Consider the following 16,745-nt stretch of genomic DNA (forward strand, 5'->3'; position numbering starts at 1 on the left):
TGGACAGGTACATGTAAAAGTATGAGATTAGATCACTCCCTAACACCATACACAAAAATAAGCTCAAAATGGATTAAAGACCTAAATGTAAGGCCAGAAACTATCAAACTCTTAGAGGAAAACATAGGCAGAACATTCTATGACATAAATCACAGCAAGATCCTTTTTGACCCACCTCCTAGAGAAATGGAAATAAAAACAAATGGGACCTAATGAAACTTCAAAGCTTTTACACAGCAAAGGAAACCATAAACAAGACCAAAAGACAACCCTCAGAATGGGAGAAAATATTTGCAAATGAAGCAACTGACAAAGGATTCATCTCCAAAATTTACAAGCAGCTCATGCAGCTCAATAACAAAAAAACAAACAACCCAATCCAAAAATGGGCAGAAGACCTAAATAGACATTTCTCCAAAGAAGATATACAGATTGCCAACAAACACATGAAAGAATGCTCAACATCACTAATCATTAGAGAAATGCAAATCAAAACTACAATGAGATATCATCTCACACCAGTCAGAATGGCCATCATCAAAAAATCTAGAAACAATAAATGCTGGAGAGGGTGTGGAGAAAAGGGAACCCTCTTGCACTGCTGGTGGGAATGTGAATTGGTACAGCCACTGTGGAGAACAGTATGGAGGTTCCTTAAAAAGCTACAAATAGAACTACCATATGACCCAGCAATCCCACTACTGGGCATATACCCTGAGCAAACCATAATTCAAAAGGAGTCATGTACCAAAATGTTCATTGCAGCTCTATTTACAATAGCCAGGAGATGGAAACAACCTAAGTGTCCATCATCAGATGAATGGATAAAGAAGATGTGGCACATATATACAATGGAATATTACTCAGCCATAAAAAGAAACGAAATTGAGCTATTTGTAATGAGGTGGATGGACCTAGAGTCTGTCATACAGAGTGAAGTAAGTCAGAAGGAGAAAGACATATACCGTATGCTAACACATATATATGGAATTTAAGGGGAAAAAAAAAACATCATGAAGAACCTAGGGGTAAGAAAGGAATAAAGACACAGACCTACTAGAGAATGGACTTAAGGATATGGGGAGGGGGAAGGGTAAGTTGTGACAAAGTGAGAGAGTGTCATGGACATATATACACTACCAAACGTAAAATAGGTAGCTAGTGGGAAGCAGCCGCATAGCACAGGGAGATCAGCTCGGTGCTTTGTGACCACCTGGAGGGGTGGGATAGGAAGGGTGGGAGGGAGGGAGACGCAAGAGGGAAGAGATATGGGAACATATGTATATGTATAACTGATTCACTTTGTTATAAAGCAGAAACTAACACACCATTGTAAGGCAATTATACTCCAATAAAGATGTAAAAAAAAAAAAAAGACACGTAGGCAAAGAGTCATAATCTAAAAAAAAAACCAAATCGTAGCTGAAATGGGACTGGTTTAAAGTTGTTTGATGAGCGTGTCATTTTTGAGCCCACCTTTTCTTTTTCCTGGACTGGATGTGAGTCTCCTTTGGGAGAAGGTCAAGTCTTTAAATGTGGGGAGGCCTTTGGTGACGGTGGCACCAGCAGCCCTCCCAGCACTGGGCCTGGCCATGGGGACTCCACATGCGACTCTTTGGCCTGGGTTAACTCAGGTCTTGCTCTCAAGGTGGCTGACAGTGGGGAGTGGGTGCCTGGATCAGCTGAGTGGAACAGAGAGCCCACTGTGGTCAAGGTAGTGGGCTTGGTCCCTGAGTGGGTCAGTTAGCTGCAGTCTGCACGCTTCCCCCTGCTGGTCATCACAGAAATAGGTGACATTGGTCTAGAACAACAGTTCTCAAACTACAGTCCAGGGATCTCTGGGGGTTCCCAACGCCTTTCGGGGGGTCCACAAAGTAAAAGCTATTTTAATAATAATAATAATACACTTGGTCAAGTTCTCTCACAAATATACAGGTGAAAAGTTCATTGGCATGAATGCCACATTGGAACTAATCTTTAAGAAACTACCATCTGTTGAGTTTGGGTACAGTATGAAAGAATGTCCACAGTTATCTGGGAAGGCTATTAAAATACTCCACCCTTTCCCAGCTATAGCATGTAGCTGTGAGAGTCTGGATGTCCTTCACGTACTTTAACAAATCTACGTATTACAAAAGATTGAATGAAATGTCAGATATGAAGCTGACTTTTGTTTAGCCAAACATTACATAGATTTGTAAAAATGCAAAACAATACCATTATTCTCACTAACTGTTTTTGTTTTGAAAATACAGTTTTTCAATAAAATATGTGAGCATCTCATGGGTTTATTATTTTTTGATGAATTGACAATTAAAATTTTTTCTCAGTGTTAATTTCTAATATGGTAAATATCAATAGATATGGCCCATATCCTTTGGAGTTCTCAAGAATTTTTTATAACAGTTTAATGAGATGTGGTTCACGTACCATAAAATTCAGACATTTAAAGGGTACAGTGCAGTGGTTTCAGTGAATTCACAAAGTTATGCAACCGTCACCACTATCTAATTCCAGAACATTTTCATCATCCAAAAAAGAAACCCTGAGCCCGTTAGCAGTCACTCCCATTCCTTCCTCGCCTCTACCCCCAGCCCCTGGCAACCACTAATCTACCTTCTGTCTCTGTGGATCGGCCCAGTCTGGACATTTTATAGAAATAGAACCATACACTCTGTGGTCTTTTGTAACTGGCTTCTTTTGCTTAGCGTGTTTTCAAGGTTCATGCATGTTGTGGAGCCTGTCAGCACTCCATTCCCTTTTATGACCAAACAATATTCCATTGTACACCTTTTATCCATTCATCAGTTAGGGGACATTTGAATTGTTTCCACTTTTTGGCTGTTATGAATGATGCTGCTGTGAATATTCATGTACAATTTCATACGTGGACATACGTTTTCTGTTCTCTCGTGTTTATACTTCAGAGTCCTTTCTGGGTCTTAGGGTAACTCTGTGTAACATTTAAGGAACTGCCAGACTAATTTCCAGCCTCAGTGATTTTTAAGAGTGTAAGGGAGTCCTGTGTTTGAGAACCACTGGTCTGGAGGGGATTAGACCAGGGGAGTGTGGATAACTCAGTACTACCCCTCGTCTTTGCTCTGGGATTGGGATTCCCTCAAACTCATCCCTCTCTCTTCCCCTCCTTACTCTCCCCACCAACACACATCCTTGGTGGCAAGGAGAAAGCCAGCTAAGCTAGGCTGCACAAGTTAAGCCCCCAGCAAGCTCTGGAGCAGGGTCTCCTCCCTGCAGGATTCCCAGGGGGGCCATTTTCATCGTGGTCCCCATGAAGCAAAGCAGGGGTAGTACTTGGAGGGTGCAGGGGATCAAACGCCCTTGGGGCTTGCCCGCTACGTTGAAAACTGCTGAGGTGTGCCTCTTTTCTCCTTCCGATTCTGTCCCTTTGACATCCTGCCGGTCAAGTCCAACCTTGTCACTCAGCTGCGTGATCCACCTAGTTACCCCTCCCAGAATCACGAGTCTTTTGAAAGAGGAGCTTTGAGGGAATAGCATTTAGCTGGAGGAGTGATTCTGCTGGTGAGATTCCAGACATCCTCGGGGACGGGGTGGGGATGGGGCAGGGGCCGGCAACGGACAGGGATAGGTTGGAAGTACCGGTTTTGGGTGTCTGAGGGACCCTGTCTGCCATCTGTACCCCAGCCAGTGACATGCCTTTTCTTCTTCCCTCTTCTCCCCTCAGATGTGACTCCACACCCTGGCTGGGTGTTCCAAGTCATGGCCGACACCATCTTCGGCAGCGGGAATGATCAGTGGGTTTGCCCCAATGATCGGCAGCTTGCCCTGCGAGCCAAGTGAGTACCTCTAGGGCTTGGCCGGGCCCTGCCTCCCCTCCCCGCTCCTAGTTCCTCTCCTTTCTTTGACAAGATTCAATCCCAGGCCCCCAGAAAGAGCAGTTTGGAGACAAGTGCCCGTCTAATACACACCACACTCCTGGCGCTGAGCTGGGCGCCTAACAGCCATTCGCTCATTTAACTGCCGTATGGAATGTATTCCCATTTCTCAGATGAGGACAGTGAGGCTGAGGTCCTCACCCAAGTCACCCACCTTGTCAGTGGCAGGGCTGGGACTCCCCAGGGTCCATCTGACCCCACACCTATGTTCCTTCGATCACAATAGGCTCCAGGGAGCCAGGCCACTTCCTTTACCTTCTCTGTTAAGAGTATAAATCCCCCATCACTGAGCCTTCAGTCCCTGAGTCCCTGGCAGCGGGGAGCCTTTGATCTCTGGGTGCCCACTTCATAGTTGAGTTGACAGACCAAAGGCTTGTCTAATTTATGAAGAGCTGCCCTCTGGGCTGAAACACACAACCAGCCTTGAAGCATCCCAGGTCTCTGCCATGCTCGTGTCAGGGTCTCTCTTGTTCTGGTTTGCCCCCAGTTTTCCTGTTATCTCTCAGCCTGGTGACCCCTCGGCTGTAGTTAGATCAGCCCATCTCCACCCACTGCCCCCCTCCGTGGCTGGAGACCAGGGGCTCCCAGATGCTTCTCCAGCCTTCCAGTCTCTTCCTGTCCCTCCAGGGAGTTGGGGGTCCCTGGGGTCAAATAAGCCCAAGAGTGCCTCTTCATCTGTCAAGTCCTGCTGGGTACAGGAGCCAGCATTTCCCAAATGGAACCAAGTTCAAGAGATTTGCAATTAAACATGGTGAGCCTGCAGGGGACAGAGCTGAAACATCAAAAGAGGATAGAAAAATTAATCTGAAATGCCCAAGAAAAGTGGAGTCCTGCGTGATTTGCAGGACTCTTTGCACCACAGTTAATTTGTCTCACTCACTGGGATGGCTCAGCTCTTTTAGCCCCCATGTGGCCCCTGTGGGGGAAACCGTCCTCTCTCCCTCTCTCCTCTGACACCAGGCGAGATGATGCGTCCTCCGTGGCTGGATGTGAGGAGCTGGCGAGAGCTGTGCTCTCGTAGGAGGGCCCGGTGTGACCCCTGGTGACCCCGCCGGCATTCCCTTTGGCTCTCTGTGACCTGGTCTTGCGCTCAGCAGCAGCCAGAAACTGTTGTAGCACCTTTTATTTATGTATTTATTTTTGGCTGCGTTGGGTCTTTGTTGCTGCATGCGGGCTTTCTCTAGTTGCAGCGAGCGGGGGCTATGCTTCGCTGTGGTGCGCGGGCTTTTCATTGCAGTGGCTTCTCTTGTTGCGGAGGACGGGCTCTAGGTGCGTGGGATTCAGTAGTTGCGGTACGCGGGCTCAGTAGTTGTGGTGCACGTGCTTAGTTGCTCCGCGGCTCGTGGGATCTTCCCGGACCAGGGCTCGAGCCCGTGTCCCCTGCATTGGCAGGCGGATTCTTAACCACTGCGCCACCAGGGAAGCCCATAGCACCTGTTAGAAGAGTAAATGCTTTTATCTCCTCCCCGGGGTGTGCTGCCTTGTAATGCCAGGCTCCTTAAAGGAGAGTGTTACAGATTCCCGCAGCCAGGGACAGGTGAATGTGTACCCCTGCCCACTCCAAGGCCTGGCCTCCCTTCCTGTCCCCACCAGTCCTGCCCCGTTCCCATTCTTTGCTTTCCTCAGCTCTGTGAGGGTCACTTAAAAAAGTATTAGTCTAGGGCAAGGTATTTTTTAAAATTGAAGTATAGTCGATTTACAGTATTATATTAGTTTCAGGTGTACAACATAGTGATTCAATATTTTATAGATTATACTCCATTTGAAGTTATTGTAAAAATTATTGGCTCTATTCCCTGTGCTGTACACTATATCCTTGTAGCTTATTTATTTGATACATAGTAGTTTGTACTAAGGCATTTTTTTTAATTGGAGAAATAGGCAGTCTAGAAGTCTGGACCTCTCCAATGCAGCACATTACTTTATGCCTTCGTGCCTGTGCATGTTCAGTGTCCTTTGCCTGAATGCCAACTCCCTGCTTCCATTGGGGGAGCTCCTATTCATCCTGCAAAACCCAGCGCAAATGCTACCTCTTTGGTTAAGCTGTTCCTAATGGTCTCACCCATGATCGTTATAAAAATCATCGCTAACTGCCACTTATTCAGCAACTGGGCATCTGCTATGTACAGAGCACTTTACATACCCTCCTTATTTCATCTTCCTGGCATCCCTTAAAGAGACAGATCAAGAAATCAAGGATGAGCAGCTATCCAAGTTCTCATACCTGGGAAGGGACAGAGCCATAAGATGAGACCACCCATTGGACTTCAGAATCTGAGTCCTTCACCTTAACCAGCCTGGGATGGCTTTCTCTCTACTCACAGAGAAAGGACATGCTTTTTAGCTCTCCCAACTTATGTAGTGTCGGCAGTGCTTGGATGCAAGAGCTGGACTCGGTGGTGACGTGAGACCACCAGTGTCCATCCATTTCAGGGAACCACTAGGAAGGCATCCACACCCTCATCTTCCTGCCCTGTATCCTGTGTCACAATCTCTTGCCTGCTGCCGCTTCTTTAGGGGAGCCCTTCTAGAGCTGCTCCCCTGCCTGGGTCAGTTCCCCTTATTTGTACATCCTCCTCACGACCACCCGCGTGGCCTGCCCAGTGGCTCGTCCCAGCACCTAGCGAGCCTGGCATCACAGTGGATGCCAATAAATAGGTATTGAATGAATGGCTCTCCGAATTTTTCAGTAAATAAATACTTTTGTAACTGATCGGGCATCCGTCTCCCCCAGAATATTGTAGTTCTGGAGGGCAGTGACCTTGCCACCTTGTCCGTCTCTGTGTTCCCACCACCTGGCACAGAAAGTCTGGGAGAGGCTGGGCCCCAGGGCAGGGAGTTGGGGCTCGGTCCACTGCTGCCACTCTCACCATCCAGAAAAATAGAATGGGTTGGCGTTCTTCCCCTCAGTCCTGGGGCTCTGGGCCGGGCCCCAGCCCCGCCTCGCCACACTGGCGGGCCCTCACCGCTCCTCCAGGGTAACCTCCTGCCCTGGATCCCTCTAGTTTTCAGAATGCTGCGTGAATATCCTTTTATCCTCAGCGCTTGTTTTTAACCTAATTACCAGTCTTTCCTGTCCCATAGTAAACTCCATCTCACTTTCTTGTACAACTCAGATCCGGGTGTTCATTCTTCTCTTGGTCATCTTCTGTGCTGTTCCCTTGAAACCGCTCATGCTGTGGCCGTGGCCTTCTGCGCATTCCATGCTCCTGTCTCCCCCCAACCCCCCCGAGGTGCTAAGGGGGTGCTGCCATCCTTGTGGGAGCCGGGAGCTGGCGGGTGGCAGAGGCAGCGTTTGGAGGCTGGTGTCTGAACCCCTTGCCCCTGACACACAGACTGTGCTCAGGGGACCTTTGTGGATGTGGCGGGGATGCCAGTTTGCACTGGGGTTGCACTTCTGTGTTGTTCTCTCTCAAGGCTGCAGACGGGCTGGTCTGTGCACACCTACCAGACAGAGAAGCAGAGGAAGAGCCAGTGCCTCAGCCCAGCCGAGGTGGAGGCCATCCTGCAGGTCATCCAGAGGGCCGAGCGGCTTGACGTCCTGGAACAGCAGAGAGTCGGGTAAGGGCTGCTCCCAAGATGGGGCAGGAGTGAGGCCGTGGACAGGGAAGCAGGGCATTTAGTGCCAGATCAGTGGGCTGGGCGTCTGGCGCCCTGGCTCCTAGTTCCAGCTTTTCACTGGGAGTGAGTCAGCTCTGCCTGAACGCCCCTGGCGTGCAGATTCCTAACCCAGCCTGTCCAAGCCTCAGTATACCCCTCTGTAAGATGGGGATAGCGGCTGATGTGTGGGCCCCAAGCTGTGGGGAGGATGAACGAGTGCCGTCAAACACGTTAAGGTCTGTTCAGCTCTGCACAAAGGAGGGTCGCTGTGGTTCAGCCGGGGGAGGGATTGATGTGGAGGCTGAACTGTGGGTTCTCCCATCAAAAACCAACAGGAGCCGCTCTCCAGCTTAATCTAAGCTCTTCCGGCCTCCGGCAGCCAGAGCCGTCTCCTACATAGTCTTCAGTTTTGTTGTGGCTTTTTTTTTGTTTAATTACAAAAGCAATTCATACTTCCTAGACAATCTGAAAAACACAGGCAGGCACGAGGAGGAAAACATAAATGCAGGGCACTGGCAGGAATTAATTTGATTCTGGTCTCCTTGTTCTTTTTCTATTTATTTTTTTCTATTAAATAGATGATCATTTTTAAAAAGTCAGACATTGTAGAAATGCACAGTTCTAGAAAGTGAAAGCACCATTACAAAGACCACTGCTGTCCAAACAGTTTGTTGTCTGTGCCTCCGTAATACTGACATGTTACTACCATTTCATTACAAAAAGTGTTTGTATCTGACAGACTAATTGTCTTTTGCTCTCTTCTCCCCACCACACCTGGCTGGGGCCCCTCCCTCTCTCAGGCCTAGCCCAAGGGGTCCTGCAAGGCTCTGCAGGTCTCCGAGGTGCCTGTGCTGATGACTGATGGGCCAGCACCACATCCCTCGGGCTCCCCCAGGAGGGCGTGCTGGGAGCTGGTGAGGGGTGTCCCCCGTGGGCTCCCCGCAGCTGTGGGAAGCATTTGCGCCCCGCCCCCATCCATCTGGGCTGTCATCTTTGCCTTCCCTGTGCCGCTCACATCGTCTGGCCCTGGCTGTGAGCGCTGGGTTTGGCTGGGGCAGGAATGGCCCAGGAGACAGTGAATCATCTCAGAGGGAGGAGGTGCATCCTGTGTGTTTCCATGAGTGGGAGTCACAGGGCTGTACGGAGAGGGGGTCCCCCAAAAACAAGTGGGTCAGGCCAGGGCCGAACTCGGCTTTGCTCCCGGAAACCTGCAGGTCCCTGGAAGAGGGACGGCGATTCCTGTGGAAGTCAGGAGTGCCAGCTGGAGGGCAGGTGGGCAGAGGCAGCCTCGGCGCCCAGTCCGCCCTCCGTCGGCCCCCAGGCAGGGCCTGATCACCCCAGGGGAGAGGGTGGAGTTGCCGTGAGGCTTGGGGTGGCCTGAGTGTGGCCCTGGCGCTACCTCTGAGGAGCTGTGCAATGCTGGCAAGTGACTTCACATATCGGAGCCTCAATCTTCTCACCTTTAAAGTGGGTGGAAAACAGCATCCTCTGCACTGGGCGGTTGTGAGAGTTACAGGACATAACGTACCCACACCCCGTCTTCCATGCATTCAAGAATTTTCACTGGGAATCCACTGGGCACTGGAGACACAGCGGCCAACGAAACAGAAGCAGAAGTGGCCGCGTGTTGTGGGGGTGGCAGTGTCGTATGACAGGTTGTCATGAAACGGGTCACGGTGGGCTGGGGGGCCGTGGGACTCGAGGAAAGGCACCTATCCTGGACTCAGCGGGGTTCAAAGAGGACCTCTTTCTCTTTCTCCCTCTAGCTTCTCCGTCCACCCAGGTGTTTAAGCCAAAAGGCTCTACTCCATCCTGGGTCTTTCTCTTACCTCTCCTCCCCCAAATCCATCCATGCTGACTCTGAAATACAGCCCGTCCTGCTCTCTGTCCTCCTTCCCCAGCCCTCCCGCTGCCTGCTGCCGGCTTCCTCACCGGACTCCCCCTGTAATCCCAGCTTCCCACAATAGCTGGAGGGAGCTTTTAGAAATGTCACTTAGATCAGATCACTCTTCTACTTAAAACTCTTCAGTGGACTCGCATTGATCTTAGAAATCAATCCAAACTTCCAAAACCAATCCAACCTACAAACCCTGTGTAACCTGGCCCCTCCTCACCCCTCCAGCCTCCTTTATCCCAGGCAGTCTAGCCCCCCTGGCCTTCTTACCATTCTAATGCGCCAGGGCCTTGCTCTTTGTACTTGCTGTTCCCTCTGCCTGGGATGCGCCCCCAGCTCTTCACACGTTTGGTCCTTGTCATCCTTTACCTCTCAGTTCAAATGTCCTCGGAGAGGCCTTCACTAATCACCATCTAACATGCCCTGCTCCCTCCCAGCCCCACTTATTTTATTTCATAACGCTCCCCCCTCTGAAGTCAGTTTGCTTGTTTATGGACTTTCTCCCTTTTTTGAACATAAATTCCATAAGGACAGGGACCGTGTCCATCTCTGGCTTGTTTGCTACAATATTCCCAGTGTCTGGCATGTTGTAGGTGCCCAGTTAATGGTTGATGAGTGAGTGAATGATTAGGAGTTAGCCAGGGGAAGGGATGGGGCAGGGAACAGTACCCCAGGTGAGGGAACCAACCCCCAGGAAGTGGTATAGTTTTGGGGCCCCGTGGCAGCCGCGCCTGGGCAGGGGTCTGGTTGGAGACAGGAAGCACATGCCATCTGACTCTGTGTCCTGTGCTGCAGGCGGCTGGTGGAGCGGCTGGAGACCATGAGGCGCAATGTGATGGGGAATGGCCTCTCCCAGTGTCTGCTCTGTGGGGAGGTGCTGGGCTTCCTGGGCAGCTCATCGGTGTTCTGCAAAGACTGCAGGAAGGTAAGGCCCTGCTCTGGCTTCCCAGCCTGGACCAGCCCTGTTACTCTGTGACTTTGCATCCTGGCTCCCAGGAGTGTGTGTGTGTGTGTGTGTGTACATTCGTGCATACATGTGTGCACACATGGTATCCTATGCTTCTTGGCAAGAAGGATTGGGGCCTGAAGGTCAAATGGCCAGGCTTCTGGGGCCAGCTCTGGGGAGTGGGCCTCTGGGTCTCACAGGCCTGGGTGTGAGTCCAGCTCTTCCACTAGCTGTATGACCTCAGAAAACTCATTTACTATGTGAAGCCTCACCTCCTCATCTGTAAAATGGGGATGGTGATAATATGTACCTTAGAGAGTTGTGAGGATTAGATATTATATGCAAAGCTCTTAAAACCTTGTTTGGCATATAAGTATTCAGGATATGTTATTAGTCGTCATTAAATAAATACAATTTTCCTCAGGGCCAAACAGTTTGCTAAGATTATACTTCCTATGCTATTGGTCTGCTCTCTTGATCCCTGGCCACTCAAATGAGGATGACCTTTGCAGCAAGACCAAGTGGATTTTCTCCTTTTCTTATACTCCACTGATGGTTCTAAATTATGCCACGTATTAATATTGAGTCCAAGACTTCTTCAAATAACTTTTTGTTTTTCCTGGAGTTTCTAGTTGCCTTTCTTTTCTCATTGACCAAAGAGTAACGTGCCTTCCAGTCCTCAAGGTTATTTAGCATCTGAACTTTACTCTCTATTGTGTGAAGCCTCCTTTTTCTTTCCCTGCCGGAATCTCTTCTGGACTCTTATTCCTGCTCTAGCCTACAGTAGTTACTGCATGGCTGTCATCATGGGACTTCCCTTGACTGCCCTCCTAGGTTAGAAGCACTGTTCCCAAGACACCATGTCTTTTTCTCTTTTTTTGTTTTTCACTCTAGTTTTACTAGAACCCATTCTCAAGTAACTTCCATGTGCTAGTCATTATTTTAAGCCTGGAGTTATTTTGGTGAACAAGGCAGAGAAAGAACTTTCTCTCTTGAGGGAACCAAAAAAAAGTAATGTAATAGATAATAGTAAATAGTAAAGTAAATAAATAAAGTAGTAAATAAGTAATAGATAAGATTTCAGGAAGAAATAAATTCTGGAAAGAATTAACAGGGAATAGAAGACTGAGGGTGGGGTGGGGCGTTAAGAGTTGAGAGGACTGTAAATTATGGGAACGTCAAAGAAGTAAACGTGGACTTGGCAGCAGAGGCCGTTGGCAGCCTTGACAAGGGCATTTTCAGTGATGTTCAAAGTCTGGATGAGAGAACCAAGGTGCAAAAAAGTTAACGTACCAAATGAACAGGTGGGAAAGCCAGGATTTCAGCTAAGGTCCCTTTTCCCTTGTTCTGTCGCATGTGGTGAACTGGGCTGAGGAATGTGGATTAACTGGTGAGGGGTCCCAAGAACAGTGGAGGTGTGGGAGGGGCCTGAGGGTCAGGGAGGGGGTGGGCACTTTGGTGCCGCTCCTCCGCAAGGCTCCATAGGCCTAGACTAGATAGATACCAACGAGGTACTGGGCACAGGGACTCTGGAATGTCTTGCTCCCAGCACCTGGCCAGGTGGGGTTCTAGCATGTGACTTCTGCCTGGGAGAATGAGGCCCAACAGCCTGTTTCCTCCTTCTGCCCCTCAACTCCATGACTACTATAAATGTCCGGGTTTGCGGGACCATGAAGAGCCTGTCAGAGCCTTGTCTCCTTTCCCTGGAAAAGTTTGGGGCCTCTGCCGCAGAGGCAGGCTGCTGCCCCTGGTTGCTGAAGGGTTAATGCCCGCTGCTCCTTGCAGAGCCGTTTCCTAGGCAACAGTGGGAGTCCCAGGGGAGAACCTCAGTGGATGTAGGGGTGGGGGAATGCTCTTCCAGATACTCTCACCACCCCCACCCCACGGCTTTTCGGGAGGACATTTCCATTTGAAAATGTTCTTATTTCACAGCAGGCTGAAGACTTGGTCCTGGCTTGGATGGTGAGATAAGGAGCCCTCTGAGTTCCTGAGGGGACTTGTTCTTGGGTGAGAGTGGGAGGAGAACGTGCCAATTAGGGCCACAGCTGAATGATGGGCATTTGGGGGGGTTATCTTCATCCATCCTTGAGAAGACTGTGTTATTCAGTCAGTCATTCATTTACTCGTTATGCAAATAGTAGAGGGTCTCCTGTGTGCAGGCCCTGTTCTAGGTTCTGGCGATACCATGAACAAGATAAAGTCCTTGCTCTCATGGAGGGGTAGGAGAAGACAGACAATAAACAAATATAAAATAACGGTTAAGTAGACCTAGGGCTCTGTAGTGAATTAAAACAAGGTGCTCAAGTTGAGTCTCTGTGAGCTCAGACCTGGCCACAAGCAGGAGCCAGCCCCGGGAAGATCCAGGTGAAGGAGTGTTGCAGGCAGAGGGGCCAGCAGGCACCAAGGCCCTGAGGCAGAAATGAGCTGGGCATGTTCAAGGAACTAATGAAGGCTTCTGGGGCAGAGGGAGCGAGTGGTGGGCATAGCCAATCACACAGAGCTTTGTAAGTCAAGGTCAGGAGTTGAGATGTGATTCTAAGTTTCATGGGATGTCAGTGGAGTGTTTTGTTTTTTTTTTTTTAACATCTTTATTGGGGTATAATTGCTTTACAATGGTGTGTTAGTTTCTGCTTTATAACAAAGTGAATCAGTCATACATAAACATATGTTCCCATATGTCTTCCCTCTTGCGTCTCCCTCCCTCCCACCCTCCCTATCCCACCCCTCCAGGCTGTCACAAAGCACCGAGCCAATATCCCTGTGCCATGCGGCTGCTTCCCACTAGCTATCTACCTTACTACGTTTGTTAGTGTGTATATGCCTATGACTCTCTCTCGCCCTGTCACAGCTCACCCTTCCCCCTCCCCATAACCTCAAGTCCGTTCTCTAGGAGGTCTGCGTCTTTATTCCTGCTTTACCCCTAGGTTCTTCATGACATTTTTTTTCTTAAATTCCATATATATGTGTTAGCATACGGTATTTGTCTTTTTCTTTCTGACTTACTTCACTCTGTATGACAGACTCTAGGTCTATCCACCTCATTACAAATAGCTCAATTTCGTTTCTTTTTATGGCTGAGTAATATTCCATTGTATATATGTGCCACATCTTCTTTATCCATTCATCCGATGATGGGCACTTAGGTTGTTTCCATCTCCGGGCTATTGTAAATAGAGCTGCAATGAACAGTGGAGTGTTTTAAGCAGGGATGTAATGTGATCTGGTTTGTGTTTTTAAGAGGTGAGCCTAGCTGCTGTCTGGCAAGTGCGTGACAGGGGGACATAGAAGGAAAGCAGGAGGTGAGTTAGGTGGCGATGGCTGTCATTGGAAGATGATGAGGTTGGGGACAAGGCAACATAAGGACAAAGGCCATACGCTAAGGGAATCAATCTCTTCAATGTATTCTAAGCAAATAGGGAGGGGTTCGGGGGGTGATTGAGGGTCTTAGGAAGGAAAGCGGGTCCTAGATTCCAAATGGGCCAGGGCTAGAGGTCACTTGGTCCTGCATGGTGAGGGGATGGAGGTCCTCCTGGGTTGCCAGTAAGTGCTGTTCCCATGCAGAGAGACCTGGGTTGTGCTCCAGCTTGGGCACAGTGCAGTGACCTTGTACGAGCCACTTAACCTCTCTGGGCCTCTGTTTCTTCATCTGTAAACGGGGGAATAGAACTACATCATTATTGGGTGGGTGTGAGGAGTAGATGAGCTAATGCAGGGAAGCCCTTAGTGTCGGGTCCATTGCAAACACTCAGTAAAGGATTCCTGTTATCATTATTATCACTATTATTATTAATTCACTTCGAGGTCCTAGCTGTTCAGACTGCCCAGGTGTTACAAAAACAGAACCAACCGCACATACATCTCAGAAGAGGTTTAGTGATATCCCATGGATCAGTCAGCTCAGGCTGCCATAACAAAAGACCACAGACTGGGTGGCTTCAATGACAGAAATCGATTTCTCATAGTTCTGGAGGCTGGGAAGTCCAAGATCAGTGTGCTGGCCAATCTGGTTTCTGATGAGGACTCTCCTCCTAGCTTGCAGACGGCCACCTTCTCACTGTGTCCACACATGGTGGAGAGAGAGCTCTGGTCTCTCTCCTACTTCAGATAAGGTCAGTAGTCCGTTTGGATCAGGGCCTCTCCCTTATGACCTCATTTAACCTTAATTACCTACTAAAGACCCTGTCTCCTAATACAGTCACATTGGAGATTAGGGCTTCAACACAAGAATTCTGATGGGACACAATTCAGCTGATAGCAACCTATGTTCTCCTTTTTACAATTCATGTTTTCCCTCCTTCCTCCTTCCTTCCTTCCTTCCTTCCTTCCTTCCTTCCTTCCTTCTTTTCATCATCCCTCCCTCCCTCCCTCCCTTTCTCTCCTTGTCTCTCCCTTTCTCTCCCTGTCTCTCCCTGTCTCCCTCTCTCTCTCTCTCTCTCTCTCTCTCTCTCTCTCTCTCTCTCTCTCTCTCTCTCTCTCTCTCTCCCTCTCCTCCCCACCCCTCTCCCCAGGATCTTACTTCCCCCACCAGGGATTGAACCTGGGCCCTGGCAGTGAAACTGCTGAGTCCTAACCACTGGACTGCCATGGAATTCCCTACAATTCATGTTTTCTTGAACTGAAAGTTGGAGTTCCCACAGTTAGTCCCAAATTTTTTGTAATTTATATAAAAGCCTCTGGAAGGCTTTGTAGCTCTCCAGGATTGGATGTCTTAAGCAGGGAAACCAAACTTAATTTCTGTGCAAGTTCCTCAGGTGAACCTAACACTCAGTCACTTATTCAGCCTGTTCTGGGTTAATTCTGGGTTAGGGGACTCCAAAAGGAGAAGGGTCCAGAACGGCCACTTCCCTCTGGTCCTCATGGTCAAGGTGGGAAGACAGTACCCTCTAGAGTGATGCTGACTATGGCTGGGACCAGGGTTTCCAGGACTGAGAACAATCAGGAGGTCTGCCTGGAGGAGCTGGCTCCTGAAAGTTGGTTAGGCTTCTGAGAGGCTGAAAGCAGAGCCAAGGGCATTCCAGGGATGGGAGAACAGCACAGCATAGGCATACAGCTGGGAATGGGCTGGGCAAGTGCTTGACTATGAGGATTCAGGCCCAGAAGACAGGGAGGACACCCTGGGCCACTCTGCCAGGTGGTGGTCGCTTAGGAGCCAAGTCTCTGGAGAATCAGGAGGGAGGCCCAGACTTAACCTCACAGCCCCCTGCAAAACTTTAGCCCTTGTACAGGGGCTCTCTGGTGTCTGGGAGGGATAGACAATGTCATCTATTCACTCTTTCAACAAATATGTGTTGTCATATAAATATGACAATATACTGGTGCAGGCATTGGAGATACACACAGATGCCTGCCCTCTAGGCAGTGGGTGTTAAATGATTATGGGTAATTAATTATAGTTGGGTTTGAGGTTACAGAGGCAGCCCTTGGGGGCTAAGAGAGATCTAACAAGGTAGTGACCAGATTGGGGGTATCAGGAGCCCTCCACTCTGGGCTCACCAATTTCCAGGGCGCCTCCCTATTTATTTCTATCACTCCTCTCCACCTCCCCACCTTTTGCAATGGCTATAGCACTGGCTCCCAGGAGGTGCGTGGGCAAGGGCAGGCTGCAGAGCAGGGGTGCTGGGGAACTCTCTGACGTGGGAAGCATCCAGATCCATGTCTGGGGTCAGATCCTCAGGTGCTCCTGGCCACATGGCGGTGTCCCGAGCAAAAGCCCTGGCAGTGCTCGGCGGCCACAAGCTAATGAGCGCGCGTGCGGGTGGAACCCCTGATGCTGGTCCTCGGAGCAGCGTCCCCTCTAATTGGGCCTGCATGCCCAGGCTGCCTGCTCTCATTATCAGAAGGCTGTGGTGGGAAGGGAGAGGGGCTGGCTGGTTAATTAGAGAGGCCTGGCACTCCTAATTGCTTAGGATCTGAGTCTGCCAGCTCTCACTTTAATTGAAAGTCTGGCTTCACCAATAATAGGGAGGCTGGGAAGGGCTGCTGGAGAGCCCGCCTGAGCCCAGGATGGCACTGTCACTGTGCGGGGGAAGCAATCAGATTTTTCTCTGGTCTCAGCTAAAATGTGCTCCGCGTGTGGGAGCAGAGGAGCCTGCCCATGAAACGATGGTCTCGGTAATGTGTGCTGAGTCCTGGTGAAAAAGAGTGAGGCAGCCCCGCACGTTGCTCAGAGCCTTCAGGGGACATCCAGCTTGTTGGGCGGGGGTGGGGTGGGGTGGGCAGGCATCCCCCACTGAGGATGGAGGGCCAGTGGAGGAAAGGGGCCAGGCCAGACCCTGATCCCTGTCCCCAACCCTGCTCAAGGCTCTGAGGAGCGGTATCCTGCTGAGGTCATCCCAGACCCACAGCAGGCAGTAACCCTGGAGCCACTAATCCCATCACAGGGGCCGCACCC

General features: G+C 49.7%; 1 protein-coding gene across 2 annotated transcripts in view; it reads left to right on the plus strand.

Moving 5' to 3' along the window:
• RPH3AL (rabphilin 3A like (without C2 domains)) overlaps window positions 1-16,745 on the plus strand; it is a 144,889-nt gene that overhangs the window by 52,269 nt on the left and 75,875 nt on the right. For both annotated transcript variants that reach the window (XM_049701940.1, XM_049701941.1), the window contains exons 2-4: window positions 3,704-3,815; window positions 7,332-7,475; window positions 10,204-10,333. In XM_049701940.1, the coding sequence (XP_049557897.1) occupies window positions 3,739-3,815; window positions 7,332-7,475; window positions 10,204-10,333 (351 nt within the window). In that variant the 5' untranslated portion in view covers window positions 3,704-3,738. The remainder of the gene's footprint in view (window positions 1-3,703; window positions 3,816-7,331; window positions 7,476-10,203; window positions 10,334-16,745) is intronic.

The sequence above is a fragment of the Orcinus orca genome, chromosome 19 (assembly GCF_937001465.1).
Source record: "Orcinus orca chromosome 19, mOrcOrc1.1, whole genome shotgun sequence".
NCBI lineage: Eukaryota > Metazoa > Chordata > Mammalia > Artiodactyla > Delphinidae > Orcinus > Orcinus orca.